At 35.8% G+C, this 21,476-nt stretch overlaps 1 protein-coding gene across 1 annotated transcript in view; it reads left to right on the top strand.

Annotated features, from left to right (window-relative positions):
• The window catches only part of DYNC2H1 (dynein, cytoplasmic 2, heavy chain 1), a gene marked incomplete at its 5' end in the record, with an annotated part of 150,712 nt that overhangs the window by 88,835 nt on the left and 40,401 nt on the right, over positions 1–21,476 (top strand). Inside the window, 5 exons of the mRNA XM_009072160.1 lie at positions 1,308–1,418; positions 3,201–3,356; positions 5,391–5,466; positions 6,893–7,104; positions 8,872–8,976. Coding sequence (XP_009070408.1) covers positions 1,308–1,418; positions 3,201–3,356; positions 5,391–5,466; positions 6,893–7,104; positions 8,872–8,976 — 660 coding nt within the window. The remainder of the gene's footprint in view (positions 1–1,307; positions 1,419–3,200; positions 3,357–5,390; positions 5,467–6,892; positions 7,105–8,871; positions 8,977–21,476) is intronic.

The following is a 21,476-nucleotide window of genomic DNA, read 5'->3' as shown; positions in this document are numbered from 1 at the left end:
AATTAATGATGTGAATAATGGGAAAAAGTACATCCTTAACAAGTGGAGATGATATAAAACTGGGGTAAATGATTGATACAAGACATAGGTGTACTTGCCTTCAAAAGGACCTTGATAGACAGGACAAGCAGGTTTACAATAACCTTGCACAATTCAGCAAAGGGAAGTGGCAAGTACTTCCCATGAGAAGGAGTAACTCCAGCCACCCAGACAGTCTGGGGTCTAACTGGCTGAAAAGCAGTGTGGCAGAAAAGACCTGAGAGTCCTGGTGGGTAAGAAGATAGCCATGAGCCAGCAATGTGAGCTTGCAGCAAAGAAGGCCACTGGCCTCCAGGGCTGCGTTAGGCAGAGTGTTGCCAGCAGTTCCTGTTTACTCAGCACTGATGAGACACATTTGGAGAGCTGTGTCCAGTGCTAGGCTACCCAGTACACAAGGCCATGGGCATACTGGAGCCATTTTGCTGAAATAGCTGAACAGGTAATGTTTTTTTAGAATTTTCTTCTTTGCTAAAAACACAGAAAACAAAATGATAATGATTATGCTTTAGAGATTATCAGAATGAATGCATTGTGAGAAAATCTGTTAGGTATTTTGAGCTGTGTTTCTTCCAACACGCATGCACAAATATGTTGACATTGTTCTGAAGTCAGTAGTCAGACAACTTTGTCTTCAATGGAAAATGTGTCTATTTCAGCTGCTTGTGAAGCACCAGCAGTGTGTTTCCATATATTCAGTAATTACATATTTTTTGTGAAGCCTTTATATTTGAAACAGCTTTGACAATATTTCTCTTAGAACTCAATATTCCTATCTTCAGTTTTCCATGAATCATGGTACATGAAGGGTTCATGCAACAAACACTTGAAGAAAAATAAATTAATGTAGTATACAGTTGTTGAAAGTCTTCAGGATCTGTTGCTTATATGCAGCACACATTGCAAGCCTTCATCTTTTGAGATGTAGCCTTCTGGTGGTTTTGTGCTTAAAAGAAGTAAAGAACTGCTACATATTTTTATGCCTTGAATTTAGGATCTGGGGGAAAGATGCAAATATTTTGACACAGGTAGGATGAACTTCAAATTTGAGCAGAACAGTGGTATAGAATGTGTGGAGACTACATCTTGAACTGTAGTCTTTTGAATAACCTTATTATAGGTTATTTAGACAGCAACTGTAAAAGCATCTATAGGTTTTTTAGACAAGCCTAACTTTCTAATACAAGATATTATAATTTTGTAAATACTGTTCTGTATATTAAAAAAGAACACCTCCAAACCTGTTTCAGTATATAACATCTCTTTCACAGGAACTGAATGCGTTACACCCTCAACCAAACTTTCGCCTTTGGCTTACTACTGAAGTTCATCCAAAATTTACTCCAATTTTGCTTCAATCAAGTCTGAAAATAACTTATGAAGTAAGTTCTGTTTGAAAAGCTTTTATTACATGTTTACATTGAATAAACCTGGATGTGTAGGAAACTAGATGTTTAGATAGAATAGCTAGTTTTACCTTATATTTCACTTAGATGTAATACAAAAAATGCTATGAATTTACCTTGAAAGATGAGGTTTTTTCCTAGATATTTTTTCCAATTGAAAATAAGAAATTAAAATATATTTACCTAGGGGAAGTGGTTGTTCTGTTTTATGTTCCAAATTTATTTGTGCATTTATATGATGTTTCTTAAAAGCAAAAACCTACACAGGTGCTGTTACCTGGATGGAAAACAAAGAATTCATCCTTCTTGCTGAATGTCCTCATCCAAAGATCACAGAATCCCACTTTCTCTCCCTTGTTTTGCATTTTGGCTCCATAGCTTTGTATTCATTGGACCCTTTCAACAAAAATGTCTCTCCTCTCATACAGCAGAACATAGTCAAAGGCCTTTACTCAAAGTTCAGAGGTTTGCTTGCAAAGTGGCTCAGCTTAAGGAATAACTGGGACCATGTTTCTCCAGCTCATCAAAAAGTAGTCTAATCAGGAATGCACTTAAGCAGTAATATTCCACGTTGCCATTTGTTACGGATTGTGGAGGTTTTGCATACAGTTGAGTGAAGCTCTGACCTTTTACAGTTCAATGTTGCTGACTTTCAAGAATCCAAAATTGTTACGCTTTCATATTAACTGCAGTTACTTTTAAGCTTCTGGAGTACTTTATTGCTTGTATTGAGGTCTTCAATGGTACAGAAACTTCGGGATACTGTAGCATCGTCATATTTCTTTTCATCTAACTTCTGGAAGTTGCTCACCCCACTATTTTTGGAATAATTGGAACTTTGCAGAAATACAGTGTTATAAATCCTTTTGTTTCCTTTTCATTTGTAGTAAAATATTTTGTTACCACAAAAGGGCAATGATAGAAAGTGACTTGGCTAATAATATTGGATTGTTATATGGTTATGGTATGTTCTTTAACTGTTGCCAATAAAGATGTAGATATTGACAAAAAGGTCACTTTACTACAGTATTTTGCAGCTATTTGTCAGATATGTGTATAAGCAACACATGCAGCCAAAGTAATCTTATGGAAACATTCACAACCATTATTTTTCAAAAGAAAGAAAGAACAAAGAACTTTCTTAGAAATACAAGAATGTAATTTAAAACTCTTTAAAATTTATGTTTGCCTTCACACTTGCAAATGATTTGAGAAAGGCTGGGTATCCAATTTTTGCTGTTAAGCACTGTAGACTCTGTTACTGTATGCACTTTCAATGCAGTTATTCCTAGTGGTTGTGAACATTACCTACAACTAAAGCAGAGAACTGGTGTTCGGTCATACATATATACCATATCTATATGCTAGGTGACAGAGTGAGGAGATGGCATAAGGCAATTTGGCTTTCATCATGGAAATAATTGGTAGTTGAGCTTGTAAAATTAGAGAAAAGTTCTTTTTTTAAAAGCAGTTGAATATACCTTATGCTTACATATTTCAATGGAGTACTATTCTTTCACTAAGTTCTTTTAATGTAGTACAGTCCTATTTCCTTCAGTGTGTTGAAGTTATTTTCGGTCTAAGATCATTCTGTTGTTAGACCATTACTTACAAACAAACATTTTCCTGTTAAAATTTATTTTATAAAGTTCTGTCTGTCATTTCATTAAGTTATAAATTCTAGGTTAGAATTTAAGAAAAAAGAAGATAAAAGTATCAGGTTTTGTGTCTAGCACAGTATTTTTCCTTCCAATGCAGGCTCCTCCAGGCCTCAAAAAGAATCTCTTGCGAACTTATGAATCTTGGACACCGGAGCAAATTAATAAAAAGGGAGATTTGTCTCGAGCACATTCTCTCTTTTGTTTAGCATGGTTTCATGCTGTATGCCAAGAAAGAAGAAATTATATCCCTCAGGTAATATATAATTTGCTACCTTTTAAAAAAATTGCCCCATTTATTAGCTTTAACATTTGGAAGTATTTTTCATCAAGTATATGTTGGGTCATGCTCAGAAATGAGAAAAACTTGGATACTTCTGGTGCCTGCCTTTTGAATTCACTGCAAAATATGATCTCGGTAACCTCAATTCCTGTCCCTCTGAAAACTGCTCCTGCCTGCATGGGGTTATTTTGTGATTTGTGTACTAACTGATACTGATGCAGGAGTGAGGTCCCATGGAAAAGATTCTATGAATCCTGTTTGCTTGGGACAAAAAAATTATTTTGGAAACAGACCAATTTTTCAAACAGAGTCTTTACTATGTTCTTATAATTTTACTCCTTAATTCATGTCACTTCTCTTCTGACTAAGAAAAATTATCATGACAAAAGCAATTACTGCTACTGCTAAAAGAATGCAAGATGTGAGAAAAGAGACATTTCGGTGGGAAGGAGGAGATGACATTGTCTACTCTTTCTACACACAAACCCTATTAAAGGAAAAGGAAGGACAAGGGAGTATACTAATTTCTTGTGAGGATGACAGTGGTTTTTTTTCCTTAGATGAATTTTTGTTTAAAGTAAACATTTCTTTCTGGCTGCAGATGCTTAAATTAAACGGACCAAAAAAAAACCAACCAGCAAACTGCTCTATGTCTTATTTACTTTATTTTACTTAGTCTAGAGGTGAAATTACCCTGTCACCTGAAGGATATGATCTGGCGTAGCCTGGAATGTTTGAGAGATTTTTTACTAGTTTGCGATTTGTGAGGTTGTTTGCCTTTTGAAGTAACAGGCTTTTGAATATGGCATTCAACAAGTACAATAGGTGAAGATATTTAAAGTACTGAATTGACACATGAACTCCCCTTTGGCTTTTGTTCAAGTTCACATTCATTTAGCAGCAGTTTTTCAAGTAACACAAGATAGGATTATTGCTTTCTCTAATTCCACTGTAACTGTGTTTGTCTCATGCAGACAGTGATGGGTTTAGATTTTAAGATTACCAGTTACTAACATTGATGGACTGCAGTTAATCCCAGGGAGAACCTCTTGTATTTTATAATGAATTTCAGGTTCTTTTGGATTCATGGTCAGATCAGTCAAAAAACCCCCAGCATGAACATGGTTGAGAGCATCTTTCCAGTATATGACCTTCAGGGTGACTGTAATCTGTGGAGCAGCTGCAGTCTTGACCTGAGACTCTTATCTGTCTCACTGAACATGTGCATGTTACCTGGCACATTTTTGTGTTTTTCGTCATCAGTTCTATGCAGTTCTTGCTATGATATGCAAAGGTACAGCTGCAAGAAGATAAAGCAATGGGACATACCTTTGAGATCTGGATTTCCTAAATTTTGTATCATAGATGAATATTTATTTATACTGATCCATTTACATTGAAAAACCTTATATGAGAATTACATTAATAGTACACATTAATGCTGTATAAAGAGTAATGCCACCAAGAACAGAAAGGACATGCAAACATCAAATGATTAAAATAAGCACATGGCAGTCAGCATTTCACTAATAGTAGCAGTAATTGCTTTCTCATTATAAATTTCATTAGTCAGAAGAGAAGTGACTTGAATTAAGGAGTATGATGATGGGAGTGTAATAAAGAATGTTTGGAGAATAAGTCCTATTTATGAAAATCCTTTCTGTATACTGAAATACAAAAAGACCTGCAGAAATAAAATCATAATTCAATGCATGTTCTAGTCACAGATATCAGAGAGTTTTAGTTGAAGTAAATACTGTTAAGAAATAAAATAAATTTAAGTTTACCTTCTTCATAGTCAATAGATTATGGCACTGGTAGAGCTGATTTTTTTAATACTACCTCCACTGAGTGTTAAAAAAATGCACTTTAGAGGACATAGGTTGTTTCTTTTTTCATTCACTATCTAGTATTATACAGTATTCAATAACTGCATAATACTGGTGTTTTACTTCATAATCATCATTGTGTGACTAATTAAATTCTTTGGATTTCTTTTAATGGTAGGGTTGGACCAAGTTTTATGAATTTTCCTTATCTGATCTCCGTGCTGGTTTTGATATTATTGACAGACTCTTTGAGGGTAAGTCACTTCTTAGTCCCATTAATAGGGATGTTGCATGAGGAACTTTGTCTTTCTACTATACTCAGATAAGACTGGAGGTGTAACAGACCTCATGACCAGTAAGCAAAGCTGTAAGGACAAGCTGAATCATAAATACTTAGTTTGGGTGATTGGGTAAACTAATAGTCTCTTGGTGCCAAGAAGTATTCTGCTCAGCTTCTCAAGTCCCGAGGAACAAATAGGAAATGCCTGTAAGATGAAATCATCTCTCTCCGTTCCTTCCCAGTGTGAGCACACACATTTTTTGAATACAGGAGTTGCATATGAATTGAATATGGATGAATTCCTCATATTGAAACTCAGTATTAAATAGAGCCCACTTCATCATTCAGTTAAGTAGTGTAGTAATTTCTTAATATTAGTTAATATGGTGAATATAATTTTTTAAGCCTTTGCATTTTGGATAATTTCAAGGTAAAGTTAGGAACTGATATTTAGAGATAATTTACAGTCATTGACTTAAATGAGCTTTATGGATGATTAGTGCTTCTGAAATTAGGCCTTAGTTATACAGACTTGAAACATACAGAGATGTAAAGAGATTGAATCATTGACTGTCAGTGATAATTATTGCTGTGAAGACACCTTTGCTCATGAAGGAATGATTCAGGTGTGAGGATACATAGGCCCCAATAAATCCTCTCTTAAGTTGCCGCTTCCTTTTTTCAAGGTACTTTAAGATGTACCTTTCTGATCAAGCTTTTACCTGCACATGAAAGCTGTAGGGTATAAGTAGACCATGGTTCCATGTAGTTATTTTGGACAGCTGTGATGGAATGGATATTTTGAACTTGTAGGATACAGCTAAGCCAGAGTAATCTAATGCAACATCAATCTGACCTGGAAATTAATAGTAACATGCTTAGTTTTATGTGCTATGTTGTGTGATTTATGATTTGCAAAGTATCTATCCTGGATCTCTTTGTGTTTGAAAGATGACATTTCCAGTAATCTTATCTATTTTGAGCATGATCTAGTTTTGTGGCAATCAGTTTATTTTATGAGATCAGATGGTATCATAATGCAAAATATTATATAAAATTTTATTTATGACAAAGGAGCACATAATTAAAGTTTTGATAGCATAATTTCTGAAATGCATAAAACCAGTTGGTTCAAAAAGCACTTCGAGACTTGAGTACTATTTCTAATAATTCATTTTGAAACACACTGAGTATTCATTTTATCAATGGCAAATATTTACAAACTCATTCAAATTTCTGCAACTTACTGTTCAGTAATATAGACAAAAACAATTAGAAGTTAATTATTTGATGCGTTTGTGACTTTTGAATTCACTGAAGAGCTGCAGTGACAAGAAGAAATGCTTATAATGCAGTGTTGTCCAGTGATACAAAACTAATATTAATTAATTAATTCATAGGTTCCAAAGATTTTCAGTGGGAATTTGTGCATGGCTTGTTTGAAAATGCAATTTATGGAGGCCGTGTAGATAATTACTTCGATATGAGGGTTCTTCGGTCCTACTTGGAGCAGCTTTTCAATTCACGAGTCATTGGTAGTTTAAATGCTAGAGGCAGGAAGATGACTACTTTTCCATGTTCGATATCTTTACCGAATTCCTGCAGTATTTTGGTAGGTATACATCTTCTATCACCTAATAAATAATTTGTTTTCAAGAATTATTCTTGTAATAGTCCCACAAAGAAGACCAGTGTTAAAATCCAAAGGATGCCTCAATTTCTTCAGGACTTATTTTGTGCAGGACACTAATTCTTAAGGTGTCAGAACTATTCAGCTGGTTTGTTCATTCACTGTTCTTTTATTTGCTATCTGATTGGACTGCAGTGCAGAGGAGCATAGCTATGAAGAATTGAGTAAATTAAATTGGGCCAATTTATGACAAAGAAAGATATAATTACATTTTTATGTACTTAGTACATTGACATACTAGTAATTTTGTAAAGACTGTTGAACATTCATACACCTGGATGAAATAGGAAAATCTAAATATATCTCCTTATTTCCAAAATATATCAGCATTCTGGCATAATCTGCTGACGTGCCGTGGAGGCTGTATGACATTTTATTTGGTGATAAATATGGATTCTGATTCTCCTGTAGTATTGCTTTAGCGTAAACGAGAGGGAATGCAACAGAGTCTAGAGAACCGATCTCTCCCTATCCTTTCACATACTATTGTTGTTGTTACTATAATTAAGATTCATTTGCATTTTAATGTAGAACTCCATAGTAGGCCTCTAATATGAATTGAAGTAAATACAATTATCCCAGTTAAAGTAAATTGCAGTAATTTCTCATTCTCTACCTGGATTCTGACTGTTTAGGTTTGGGGTTTGGTTTGGGTTTGTTTTTTTTTACTTTAAATAAGACTCTTATTTTTTATTTTCTATAGATGTGCTGAGTTAATATCATAAAGAGGGAAGGAATAAAGAAACCAGGATGGTTTCTGTTGTTGTAGATAATATGGTCAAGTAGATGTATCTTTTTTCTTGCCTCCACTGCATTTAATATCTTCTGCGATTACTTATGTAAGAGTTACACTTTTAGGTCTTCAGTACTTTTCTAGTAGTTTTGATTAGTAGAACACTAATTTTTTTTTAAAAAAAAGAGCTAGGTTTGTTTACTCAAATTAATTGGAATAACAGCTCTTACTTAATTAGTGTTTCCTCAGTGTTTGGTGTAGAGGTCTGTTCCTGCTGTTACCTCTGAAGGGAGGAGATTCCGTGTGAAAGTAAATCGTGCAAATCTAGCACATGCTTCTGCAAGCAAGACAAAATGCACATGATATAATGCAAGCGGGTGCAGCTATACTTTCAAATAGTCAATGTTTTTGCCTTAAAACCACCATAAAAGAGATGTCCAGCACTGTTAGTCTGCCTAGTCTGCAAGGCCTCATCAGTAGTGATTATTGCACTGTAACCACTGTTGATGCTATTCTGCATCTCTAGTGATTATGCAAATCTATATTTACCTAAATTATTTCACTTTCTTTGAGTGATAATATCTTTTTTATAAATATGTCTATACTTTATTATTAGAATTCCAATACTTTTTCTTTTTTTATATTGTCATTAATCTTACTTTTAATTTTTCAGGGACCATCATGGCATCTTTTTCTTTTCAGTTGATAGCATCACTATAATCAAAATTGCTTTTTGCTCTTTTAGAGTGGAAATGCTATATAAAAGACATTTTTAATAAATAAATTTAAGCCATTTATAAATAAGATTACCAAGATATGTCATGTATTATATACTTATTTTAATCTTTGTGTTATGCAGTGCACTTAATGAAATTCTGTTCAGCGTACACTGTTAATTTTCATGAGCTGAATAAAAACGTTCCCTCAGTTATGTTTATTCTTTTATTCTAATGCAGGATTATCGCAATATTATTGAAAGCCTTCCAGAAGATGATAACCCTGACTTTTTTGGCCTGCCAGCTAATATTGCTCGTTCATCACAACGTATGATCAGTTCTCAGGTAAAGCTAACATTTTTCATTTACCTCTGAATCTTTTCTGCGGCCAGTATAAGCTATAGAACCCAACCACCTGTTCATAAATATGATTTCCATAAGAAAATCAGAGTAAGTGGATGTATTTTTGAATATGTTGACTTAAATCTGTAGAATATTTTAATATACTAACAGTTAAACTTTAGTTACAGGAATATTTATTTAGAACTGAAGTAAACAAGTAATTATTGAGAAAGTTTGCAATACCATAATTCAGTTAATGTTGAAGAGTATCCACTTATGTCAGTTGTTTCACTGCTTCTTTTTATGCTGTTAATTTATCAATGGGATAGTTCTTACAGCTGCTGCTTCCGGCAACTTAAGGTTTTAGTTTTGGTCATTAAATCCTTACATATTTTTGCATATATAATATGGGTAATGTTTCGTGCTTTTTCTGAAAGAGAAATTCTGACGGAATCTTCCAGGTGTCAAAATTGAATCTTTACAAATAGAAATGTGATTTTTAAAAGAAAAAGTTGTTCTTACTGGAGAATAGTGTATAGCTACTTAGACATGTCATAATGAAATTTTCACTATAATGAAAAGTAAGTTCCAGGGTGTTTGTAAGTCTGAATTACAAAATTCTCTGGTTTTTAAATAATTCCGTTATTGCTTTAGCAGTAAGATATGGCAGATGGGTCAATAATAGTCCGGAGTTCTCAGCTATTATTTAATTGTTGTCTGGTCCAGAATTGAATATATATTTAATGTGCAAGACTGCATTAATATTAGTGCTGGGATAATAGGCAGCGATCAAAGACTTTTCATCTCTTTGTAGAAGCTGTAGCTTGGGTGAATGACATTGTCCTCTGTACTATTAAGGATATTGCTGGGGCAGCTTTTCTTCTCACCCTTTGTGGAGTGCAAAATTGCTGAATGTCTGTCTTATTCTGCTTATATTTTGTCAGTCTATGAAAGGAAAAGAGTGGTTTGAGCTGTGTATGTCTTAATCATCAATGTATTATTTGGTTTGTTGAACAAAGCTTTTCATTGCTAGCGTTTCATAACTTCTCTTAAGTGTCAATTCAGTTGCCTAAAAATTGGGATTTTGTATCATCTGGAGATGCCTTGGTGTATCCAAGACATCTGTTAGGAGCTGCCGAGTACAACACAGAATGTAACATATTCTGTTGGGCCAGCAACTGGAAGTCAGGACCAAATGGCACTAGAAGCCAGTATTTAAGCAACCAATTTCCGCTGCTTGTGTGTCCTGATCCAGTAGAGCATGGATCTGGAGGTCCTGTGTCATATCTGCCTATCTGCAACATTTTAAGGGCATTTTATGTAGCCACTAAAGCCTAGAGTTTGAGGGGGAGTTTGATAAGAAGTGGCTGTGCCTCAGCCCAAGTTGAAATTCAGTAATGCTTACAGGCAGGTGAATGGCCACCTGTTGTAAAGAGGTTTGCTGATCAATCTAACACCTTTTAGGTCAAATACGGAGCAAGTTTAGGACTTTGGGGCAAAACTTACAATCTTTGTTCAATTGTTTTTCATTGCTTTTTAGTGAAGATGGGATGAGAGCACATGAATGCTGTCTAAGTGGAGTTAAACAGTAGAAATCTTTAATTACTCATTAGCATAGTATATTTAACTTGTAAATTAGTTGTGTCAGATAACATGAACGTTGACTGAATTGTGAATCTTACATCAGAGCTGAGGGTTGAACTGATCTGTATACAAGGCTCTCTTTAATTTTCTGCATAGCACTAGTGTGCTGGCTTTTGTAAGGACAAGTTATAGGGGGAAAATAAATCATAGACTCATAGAATACCAGGTTGGAACAGACCTCAAGGATCATCTGGTACAACCTCTCTTGGAAAAATCAACTGGAACTTCCCTGTAATTAGAATTTCCTATGATTTTAAGATTTTAAATTGCATTTTTAATAAAAAGTTACTGTTTGCTCACGCTCACCTAGAAGTGGTTCCAAGCAGAAATTTCTTTATTGGTATAAGACCTTTGATCTATTAAAAACCATATTTTCCTTTAGGTATTGCTTTTGTTGACTATTGAATCAAGAAAAAAATCCTGGTAAATTTGTTGTTCTCTTAAATCCATAGCTGTATTTTCAAGCTACTTGTGGGGGTTTTTTTAGCACATGAACCTCTAAAGCTATATAAAGACAGTAGGATGAGGGTGCGTAGGGTATTATGCTGCACTCAAGAACTTACATATTACAAAGCCAAAAAATGCACCAAGATTCAGTGTAGTTCGGTTGGGTTTTGTGTTAAAGTCATTTATATAAACATCAATTTTAAATGTTTTTGTTTCTGTCAGATATGCAGTAGACTGCTGATTATTTTATTTATTTCAGCTATGCTTATGTAACTTGTTAAAAGCTGCAGTTGTTGAAAATGCTAGCATTTTAAAATAAGTCCTTAGTTAACCTCCACAAAATCAGAATAGATTCAGAGTTCCCATGTGAAGGGAAATAGGTAATGAGTACATTTACATGCAAGCTCACACTCTGCTGAACTGGTCTGTCATAGCATTCATTGTAAGCTATAAACTATAGATTATAATCTTGAAGATATGAGACTGTTGTAATTACAATTCTGTGACATGATTTTTTTGTCATATGAGAGATTTTCTCACCCTCCCGATAATAGTTTGTGGTACTTCTTTAAGTCTTAGGCAATTTAACTAGCAGAAATGTGAGATTTTCCTTAAATTGTGCTTCTAAGTGTGAATCGTTACTCTCATTCCATTTCTGACAGTTTGCAGCTGTCTTGGATCCATAGGTGATCCCATCTGAAATTGAATGATTGCATTCTAACAGGAGTATTTCTCAGAAATCCATTACCAAGCTGAAGCAGAGAAAAGCTGAATGAATAAGGTAGTGATAAATAAGTTACTACCAGCTGTGCCACCATGTCTCTAGCACCAGAAAGGTGAAATGTAATGCTGTGTCTACTACTTCACTGACTCTATAGACTTTCTATGAATATTACATATTTTTTCACATATAGAGGGATAGTTTATATTGCTGTAGCAACACACTTTACTGTAGTAGAAATTTACTGCAGCACAGTGCAGCATTTTGCAGTTATGCAGAGATCTTTTCTGCAACCTACTGCACTGCTAATGTTTGGGTAAACCTAAAACAGCAGTAAAAAGAAAGGGACTTTTCTCAGAAATTTTGCAAATATTGATTATATTTACCGCTTCCTACCAGCAGAGAACTTTTCTGATTTGAGAGCTGAATATCAGTATTATTTTAATATTGCTAATTATTATTTGAGTTGTTAGAAATTATGCCTTACAATGTTCTGTAGCATAATTCAGAGAGTGTTAATATTGAATGCAGTGTGGTAAAAGCCATTTTTTTAAAAGAAAATACTTTGCTTAAAATGACATGATCTTTTCAGAAACATGGCTTAGTTTTTTAGCCCTAGATATTTATCTCAGCACTTTCAATAATAATGGATTATGCTTTCCTGTCCCATCTAACTAATTTCTTCATGGATTACATCTGATGTTCATGAAGACATCATATGGACTCAAATAATTCCTGTAACTTTATTGTACTTCTTTGTATTGTTAACAAGAGAACTGGCTAGCTCTTGGACATATTTCCCATCATCTTATACTCTAGGTACTTTTTTCTGACCTTCTGCTCCCCCATTTCTCTTTGGACTTTGGTCATTGCTGCCATGTAAACCTAGTTTAAAGCTCTGCTTGCTCGCAAGTGCAAGTCAGATACTCTGTTGTGCTTTGTCATATGGATTCTGTGTGCCCCTAACTGTCAGTCCCCCTCAAAGAAGGTGTCACAGCCATAAGAGACAAAGTTATGTCTATAACATCCCAGCTTTGCAGTCATTGTAACATTCATCCTTTCCTGACCCATTCCCTTCCCTAGCAGAAATGGTGAGAGCACTACCTGGCCTCCTATGTCCATGGTTACCTGCCACTTTCTCTGAATGGCACTGATTCTTATCCAGGAGTCAGGATCAGGTAGTCCACTTTTCCCTCCTCACCTGTTTCTACTCATTCTGCAATTGTACATCTGCAGGTGGAGATAGAACCTTTTCATTCTTGCTGGAAGTTGCAAACTTTCCCTTTTATTTACCAGTATGGACATATGAATTTTGGACAGTCACTACAGGTTGGCAGCTGAACTAATATAGAAGAAAAAATATTTTCTGTGCTAAGGGTGATAATTATCTAACAAAGCTTTATTTTTCTCAGCGTTCGGTGCCTAATCAAATGGTTAGCTAGGTTCTCCATCTCCCAAATACCACATTCATACTTGCCATAGAGTTAATTATGTAGACTTGTGAAGTCCTGTTTCCTTCAATAATATTATCTTCAGTTAGTGTTTTAGCATTTCTTAAAATACCTCCTATGTTAATACCAGATATTTCATTTAGGTGTCGTTCTACGAATTCCCACAAGTCAATGGTATTTTAAAAATAGATTTTGTGGAATTAAAGTTTATCTTTAAAGCACACAGCGAGGTACTGTCAGATTTGTAGTTCAACTCTTAGAGGATATTTTGTTTAAATCCTACTAGATAAGACTTGGGATGTATTTATTGATTCAAGCCACTCCAAATTCCCCTGATCGATACTAGAATAATTTCATATGAGTTTGTTTCTCTTCTAGACATCTAGGCACGGTGGTAGAAAAGTACAATAAGCCCAATTCAAAGCAAATTGAAGTTAAGGAAAGGAAGCCCCAGTGTAATACATCTCATCTAGCTTTAGTCGTATGAATATTATCCACCTCATCTTAAGTAGGTATTTTTTTGGTACTAAAGAAAGACAAGCAGCTACAGGGAATAATTTGTGCCATTCTTAGATAGGCATTGAAAATAAAGAAGTGAATCACCTTTTGGAATTACCAATTTCTTTCCATTGAACTTTGGATCAAGCTTTGTAATAATGTCAACAGCATTTCTAAAAATTGTATAATGAGCATTTTCACGAGCATTTAAGAGATAAAAAACCCCGCTATAACTACCACGTTGTTGGTTATGCAGAAAACAGGAGGGTCTCTTTTGCTGGAAATAGGACTATTTGAAAAATTATATTTTTATTAGGGCAGGAACTGGAAAATAGTTGTTTTCCCATTCATGCATTGAGTATTGTAACAATCTAAATATAGTTGTCACACTTGAATTTCATGTATAAGTATTCAATTTAAAATAGAAGTTCAGGAGGAAGAAATGAAAAATCAAGCATCTTAAAGCATGCAGGTTATAGTGTTTGTCTCAAAGACAAAATAGTGAGTTTATTAATTATTAGACTGATTTTTGTGTTTGTTTTGATTTCCAGGACAGTGAAACACCAACACATTTCAAATTTCATTTATTCGTTATAAGTAAATGCATCCCTAGGCAAGGCTATCATTCCCATTAATGGAAGTGTGTGCCTATGAGACTGACCTGTTACTTGCCCACTGTCTGTCAATATGCTGAGGGTGCTCTCAATCCCCTCATCCAGATAACTGATAAAGATATTAAACAGGACTGGCCCCAGTGCTGAGCCATGGGAACACTGCTGGTAACCAGCCACCAGCTGGATTTAACTCCATGTTCATGTGTGTGTATGTTCATGTTCTGTAGGTGAACTGTTTCTTTCCCATTATTATCTGCTTCTTTGCTTCCTAAACCATGCACAGAGGCCATTGAATACTTCAGGTTTTATATACCATGATGTTCTCTTACATTTGGCAAATGCTCCATGTTTTCTTTGTACTTCTTCATATGTGTTGAAACTTGTCTCACCTTTAATGTTCCCTGCTGGTCATATCTCCAGCTGGGCTTTGGCTTTCCTAATGTCATCATGAATTTCCCACGCAGTTCTTTATCTGTCCTTGACTTTCCTTCTTATAAGTTCCTTTTATTTTTATTTCTTTCAATCCACTGAAATACTCCATGCTTACCCAAACATTGTGCTAAAAATCCTGGTCTTTCTACACAATGAGTTGATTTGTTTGGAAGCTCACTCAAAGATAGTCCCTTAGTCCCCATTTTAGCCAAGTGAAATTAATGTGCTGACCTCTTTACTGTCTCAAATTTTCCCTCTCCCATACTGTAATGTCTTCAATTTTCCCTCTCCCTTATGCCCAGTAGACCAGAGTCTGCTTTCCTGAAGTCCAAAATCTGTAACTCTGCAGTTTACCTCATGGCTATCCTCAACAATGTGTCAGTATAAATAATAATTTCTGCCTGCATTTGCAATGTTGGCTGTTAACAAGCACTTAAGAAATTTCCTTCAGTGAAGTCAGCATTAATAATACAGTTTTTTCATGTACATTTTGAAATATAAAGGTACACAGTTGCAAATAATGGTATTAAAAGGGCTTCTGTGACTAAAAGGTAACTCTTAATTTGAGTTAAAATTTTATAAGCTAGAAGGTCTGTCATTAATTTTATTCAAGCTTTTAAGATAGAATTCCCATAAAAAATTTTGTTGATGCAGTTCTTTGACATAGTGCAAAGCTTGTGTATTTTCTTATACTCAGTAAAAATCTTATCTTACAGATCACTGCTATAAATATCAATTTGATGCTGTACAGAACTAGAAAGATATTTGTAATAGAGATTGTTTAAAAATGCATGGAAGTTACCTGTGCCTGTATTCATACCTATTTTTGTGTGGGTGGAGTGACTGATACCCCAGAGGGATATGCTGCCATTCAGTGAGACCTGCACAGGCTGGAGAGTTGGGAAGAGAGGAATCTAATGCAGTTCAACAAAAGCAAAACCAGGGTCCAGCACCTGGGGAGGAATAACCCCAGGCACCAGTACAGGCTGGGGACTGACCTGCTGCAGCTCGGGGGAGGGGATCCTGGTGGGCAACAAGCTGTCTATGAACCAGCAGTGAGCCTTTGTGGCCAAGAAGGCCAATGCTATCCTGGGGTGCATTAGGAAGAGCATTGCCAGCAGGTCAGGGGAGGTGATCCTACCCGTCTTCTCTGCCCTGGTAAGGCCACATCTGTAGTACTTTGTGCAGTTCTGGACTCCCCAGTTCAAGAAAGACGAGGAGCTACGGTGGGCAACAAGCTGTCTATGAACCAGCAGTGAGCCTTTGTGGCCAAGAAGGCCAATGCTATCCTGGGGTGCATTAGGAAGAGCATTGCCAGCAGGTCAGGGGAGGTGATCCTACCCGTCTTCTCTGCCCTGGTAAGGCCACATCTGTAGTACTTTGTGCAGTTCTGGACTCCCCAGTTCAAGAAAGACGAGGAGCTACTGGAGAGGGTGCAGTGGAGGACTAGTAAGATCATTAGAGGACTGGAGCATCTCTCTCATGAGGAAAGGCTGAGAGAGCTGGGGCTGTTTAGCCTGGAGAGGGATTTTATCATTGCTTACAGATTCTTAAGGGAGGGTGTGAAGAGAGGCCAGATTCTTTCCAGTGGTGCCCATTGACATGACAAGAGGCAGTGGATACAAACTGAACCATGGGAAGTTCCATCTGAATGAGAAAAACTTCCTAAGTGTGAGGGTGGCAGAGCACTGGAACAGGCTGCCCAGAGAGGTTGTGGTTGAATATCTGCTCCTCTGGAGATACTCAAAACCCACCTGGAGGTGACCCTGTGCAGCCTAGTCTGGGTGAATTTGCATTGGCAGGGGTGTTGGACTAGATGATCTTAGAGGTCCTTTCAGCCCCAGCCATTCTGTGATTCATGTGTTCATACCATGACATTTCATACCCATCATGAATAGCAACTGAATCATTTGAAAACTCAACTCCTCTCAACAGAGAGAAAAATATTCACACGTTGCATTAGGATGACTTAAGAAATTATGAACAATGTCAAGTTTACAAAATCAGGCAAAAAGCTGTGGTGTGTGGTTATTTTTCAAGGTGCAACTGTAGTTTAATGATAGCTGTAGCTTCTTACGTGTTTGTCAACAGGCTAAATTTCTCTTTCAAAATCTAGCTCAACAGGACTCTGAGCACTAGTACCTAATTTTATATTTACTGTTCCTCCATAATTCTAATCATGCTACATTGAGTAATATGGGTATAATTTTTGAATAGAGTGCAATTGAAATTACCCTTGAACTTCTTGTGTTATTGCTATAGATGCCAGATGAACATAAATCTATTTTCTTAAAATAATTTAGCATTTATATAACCCTTGTATCAGCTGTGCAGAGCATATAATTACTGACATTTATTAGATGCATCCCATATCACAAATTCATGACTAACAGGCTCTACAAGAAATTGCTAAGTAATGCCAACCTGTGTTTATTACCCTGTAGTTGAGAGATATGAGTACTTAACAAGAATTTTTAAAATATGGGGAGTATTTTATATACACCTGTGGTGATGCATTAAAAAAATGCACTGTGCAGTTTGTAGTGGAAGCTACAGTATTGTGCTCTAGCAAAAAAATGCATCTCTTTACCAATGCAGTGAATCTGTGCAGTGCTTCAAGTAGCTTTATGATTTCCTGCAGGATTGGTGCTATGTGTATGAGAATACGTTGGTGCTCTGCATGTGACAACCTTAATCTGTTCTAAAAACATGCTGCAATTTTCTGTTTTTCTTAAATTTTGCTGGGATGTGTAATTAGTTAAGGTCAACCACCTCTTCTGGCCTTCCTTTTAATATCATGGTCTCCAGGTAATGTGTATCCTGTGGACCTGTACAAAGTAAACTCCTCAGTTATTCTTTGGGAGAAGGTGAAAATACAGTACTGACTATGTCAGTACTGGGCTTGTGCTGTCCACCTGCAGCACACTGCTGATTTTCTTTCTCCTCTGAACCCTCCTCTACAGAGGATCTTCCTGGTATCAAGGATATATGATCTGCTTCTGTATAAAGGAAGATACAGGTGATGTCAATGTCCTTTCAATGTATTTTGATTGAGAAGGCCTGTATCTCTGTATAGAGTCCAATCCTGCTCAGATCCTTGTGGAGTGAAAGTGCAGCTTTGAGGTGGCTTTGAGAGAGAACAAAAGAGCAGTCATAGACCTACACTCTCTTACTCATCCTCATGCAGTAGGAATGATTTACTTACGAGTACCATTAAAGTACCTTTGTCCATGGATCATGTTCTTGCAGAGAAGGTAGGGGACACAGAGAGGCTGAAAGTCAGAGTGGTTTCATTGGCAGCTCAGTTTCAGGCTACTTTCACAGCCCTGTGGGAACTGCAGCCAACTGTGAGAAACAGTATGGAAGCATGTAGTTCTGTCAGTGGCATGTCAAACAGAAACCTGTTCCCTCTCATGAAACCATGAAGACATAGTTGCATTGCACTGGGTTAGTACTTTCACAATATTTACCAAAGCAACTAAATTTTAACTTCATATTTTAGTTTGACCTGTAGAGTCTTAAAAACCCAGAAATATCTCCTTGAATGGCTATGTAAAGGGATATATTGTTTCGTTCAGAGAAATGAGCCATAGAAGTGGCTTCTATGCTAAGTCTATATCCTTTTAAAACTGGTAGATGGCAGTAGAGTATCTGCTTTGACATTTGTAGATTTACTGAGAGGAGTTTGTGAGATTTCTGTGCAAAAAGAAAAATCCTTTTTATGTATTCCATAGTCTTGAAAAAAAATAGCAGTTATCTGACTAGCAAATCTCTTCTGATTTGTATTCTTGGAACAGTAATCATGTTTAGTTCAGAAATGATTGATCTGAGATTTTTTTTTTTTTAACTCACTGACATAGACTTTCACAATATATTCTTGAATGTATTACTTTCCTCTTTTTCAAATTGTAATGCTGTTTGTAAAATTTTGTTTCAGGATTTGTAAGGTACATTGCTTCTGAAATGGATATAAGACTTGGATATAAGCCTGTGTTTATTATATATTGTATTTGTGAATAACAGTTTTTGCAGTAGCTGTAGTGACTTTTTCCTCATCTTGTGCTTTAGTAAAGAACCAAAATAGATTTTGTGCTCCTAGAAATTTGTTTTATCTAAGTTACAGGGAAGGAAAAGTTTAAATCTTGACATTTCCTCATTTTTGTGATTTTTTTTTTTTTCCCCCCATGAATTTTAATTTAAATTTTCAGGTCAAACACGACTTTCTAGTAGTTCGTATGAAGTCACATGGGATCATTCATTGTCTTTATAGTTCTCCATTGTGTTCATTACCTTTCTTAATTTCTCCTAATGCATGTGTTTTTTTACTATAATCTGTTGGTCAATGTCATAGCAGCATATGTCCACAGAAAACCCTGAAGTATGCAATAGATTAAAAAGCTGAGATGCACAGCTAATATAATAAAATTAAATAAACAAATATTGTCATTTTAAGTTTGACCACCTCACCTTTATTAACATATGCAATTTATATTTTTCTGCACTGACAAGTAAAAGAAACCCATGCAGTGTATGAATTTTCCACTAAGAATGGAGAAAATACTCAGTAGCAGTTCCTGCAGGCTGTTTGTAGGTATCCAATTCACTATTCACAAATAAATTGCTCTATTGAATTTTTGTATCTAAATACTGTTATGATCAGTTAACCTTACTTAAAACAGATAGCTTCTGCAAAGACTTATGGTTCTGAACAGTCTTCTCACCCCTCTTTAAACAGACCATTATCGATAATTTCTTTTAAATTTTGATTATCTTTCTATCCCTCTCATATTTTTAATGATGGTACTGTGTTCCCGCTTTATGTTAGTTTTTTTCATCCTTATTATTATTCAGAATATTTACATGTGTATTCGGTCTGGACTAGCACAACGTGTAAGAGTTTTTAGTGTATAATTTATTAAAAGAATATGTTGCAGTAACAAAGGAGAGCATTCAAAGATTAGGTATTGTAAAAGTACTCTTATTTTGAGTGTGCTTTATTATACACCTAAGATGAAATTTTCACTTTCCTTAGTATTAGAAGTTCATACCTGGGTTAGAGTGCAAAGGATATGATTCTACAGACCTAGATGTCTGCATCTGTGCTAGCCACTTCTTAGTGGTCATGGAAGCATCATGTTTAAGGCAAGGTTAAACTAGGGTAAGTATTTAAAGTTGATTATAAGTTGACCTGATGGTAGAGTACAGTGAGAGGAGTGAATTCTTCTTAGGTTTTGTAATTAGGTTTCCAGGAAATTAAATTAGAATCCTCGTTCTAATTTCCACAACATAGACCCATCTATCTGAGATACCTATGTAAGCAACTTAGTTTTCCCTAGGGCCTTCCAAATGGAAGCTGAGATCTGTTTGTCTGTTGATTACATAGGGAGGCTAAGTTGGTAATAGTCCTAAGGGTAGGTGGGGTGAATTTATGCTTGTCTGATGTAAGGGACTGTACTGTGCCTTCTCTTAACTCAAGAGTTATTTTGTCTTCTTAAATACAGATTCCTAATCATATTCCCTTTGTCATCTGAATCAAGGTCTCCTTCTAGGTACTCATCCAGTCTGTATTCATTCCTGTCCTGTTGCCTTACAGAGCCATTTTTGCTTTTCACATGGCCCCCAGGAATATATTCCTGATACTCCACTTTATTTTAATTCCAGTTTCCCCTCCAACTCCGAATTTGTTTTTCTTGCCTGGAAGTGAAAACAGTTATGTGGAGCAATTGCAAACATACCACAATACCTGGGATATTTTTGTGATACAGCTGGCAATTCTAAGAGGGAAATATATCCCACTCATGGTTTTAGTCAGGTCCTTCACAATTTTAACACATTCTTTGTCCCAGTCCATGCATTTGGCTCTCTTGTTTTTACAGAACATAAACTGAAACAAGAATGGTCTAGACTGAGTATTAAGGGAAACCTTTTCATCATTAGGACAGCAAAGCAGTGGAACAGATCATCCAGAGATGCTGTTCAGTCTCTGTACTTGAGATTTTTCAAGACCAGGCCAGATAAAGCCCTGAGCAAACTAGTCCAATTGCAGAGCTCATCATGCTTCGAGCAGCAGGTTGGACTAGAGAGCTCCTGAAGTTCATTCCAACCTGAATTGTTCTATGATGCTAAAAAAAAATCAGTTTCCATTCTCATTTGCCTAACATTCAGAAAGAGACTGATTTGAGTGTACTAAGTAAACCTTTTCTCTGGCTTTAGCTGGTTTGAAGTAGCATAGACTGGTCAGTACTGTAAGGAACTTCACTGGGATTTGTCAGAATGAAATATTTAAGCCATTCATGTTCTAGAATCAAACCTGTAACCATACTTAAGCAGTAATTTGAAATAGTATTTCACAGTCTCTAATTCTTTCCTAAATTTGGACAGATTTTGTGAATGTGAAAAATGGCACGCAAATAAATTATCCATCAAATTTGCAGTCCCTTGGCAAAAATTTGGGGTGCTGAAGCAGTTCAAAGGTGAGGTCAACCTGAATATTTTGACATGAATTTGTCATGTATTTTAATCTGTTTCTTGAAGCGGAATGATTTTTCTAGGCTGAAATTTTCAAAAAATGTGCAAGCTGAAAGAGTCACCAGCACATGAAGTTTAGCCTGATCCCTTAGTTAAAATAAATTCCAGCAAATTGAAAACAGTGTGCTGTCATGGAAAATTTAGTAGTAAATTATGCTGCCAACATGT

Source organism: Acanthisitta chloris, unplaced genomic scaffold, assembly GCF_000695815.1.
Source record: "Acanthisitta chloris isolate BGI_N310 unplaced genomic scaffold, ASM69581v1 scaffold7743, whole genome shotgun sequence".
Classification (NCBI taxonomy): Eukaryota; Metazoa; Chordata; class Aves; order Passeriformes; family Acanthisittidae; genus Acanthisitta; species Acanthisitta chloris.
Note: the sequence above shows the minus strand (reverse complement) of the source record. Positions and strands in the feature narration are given on the sequence as shown.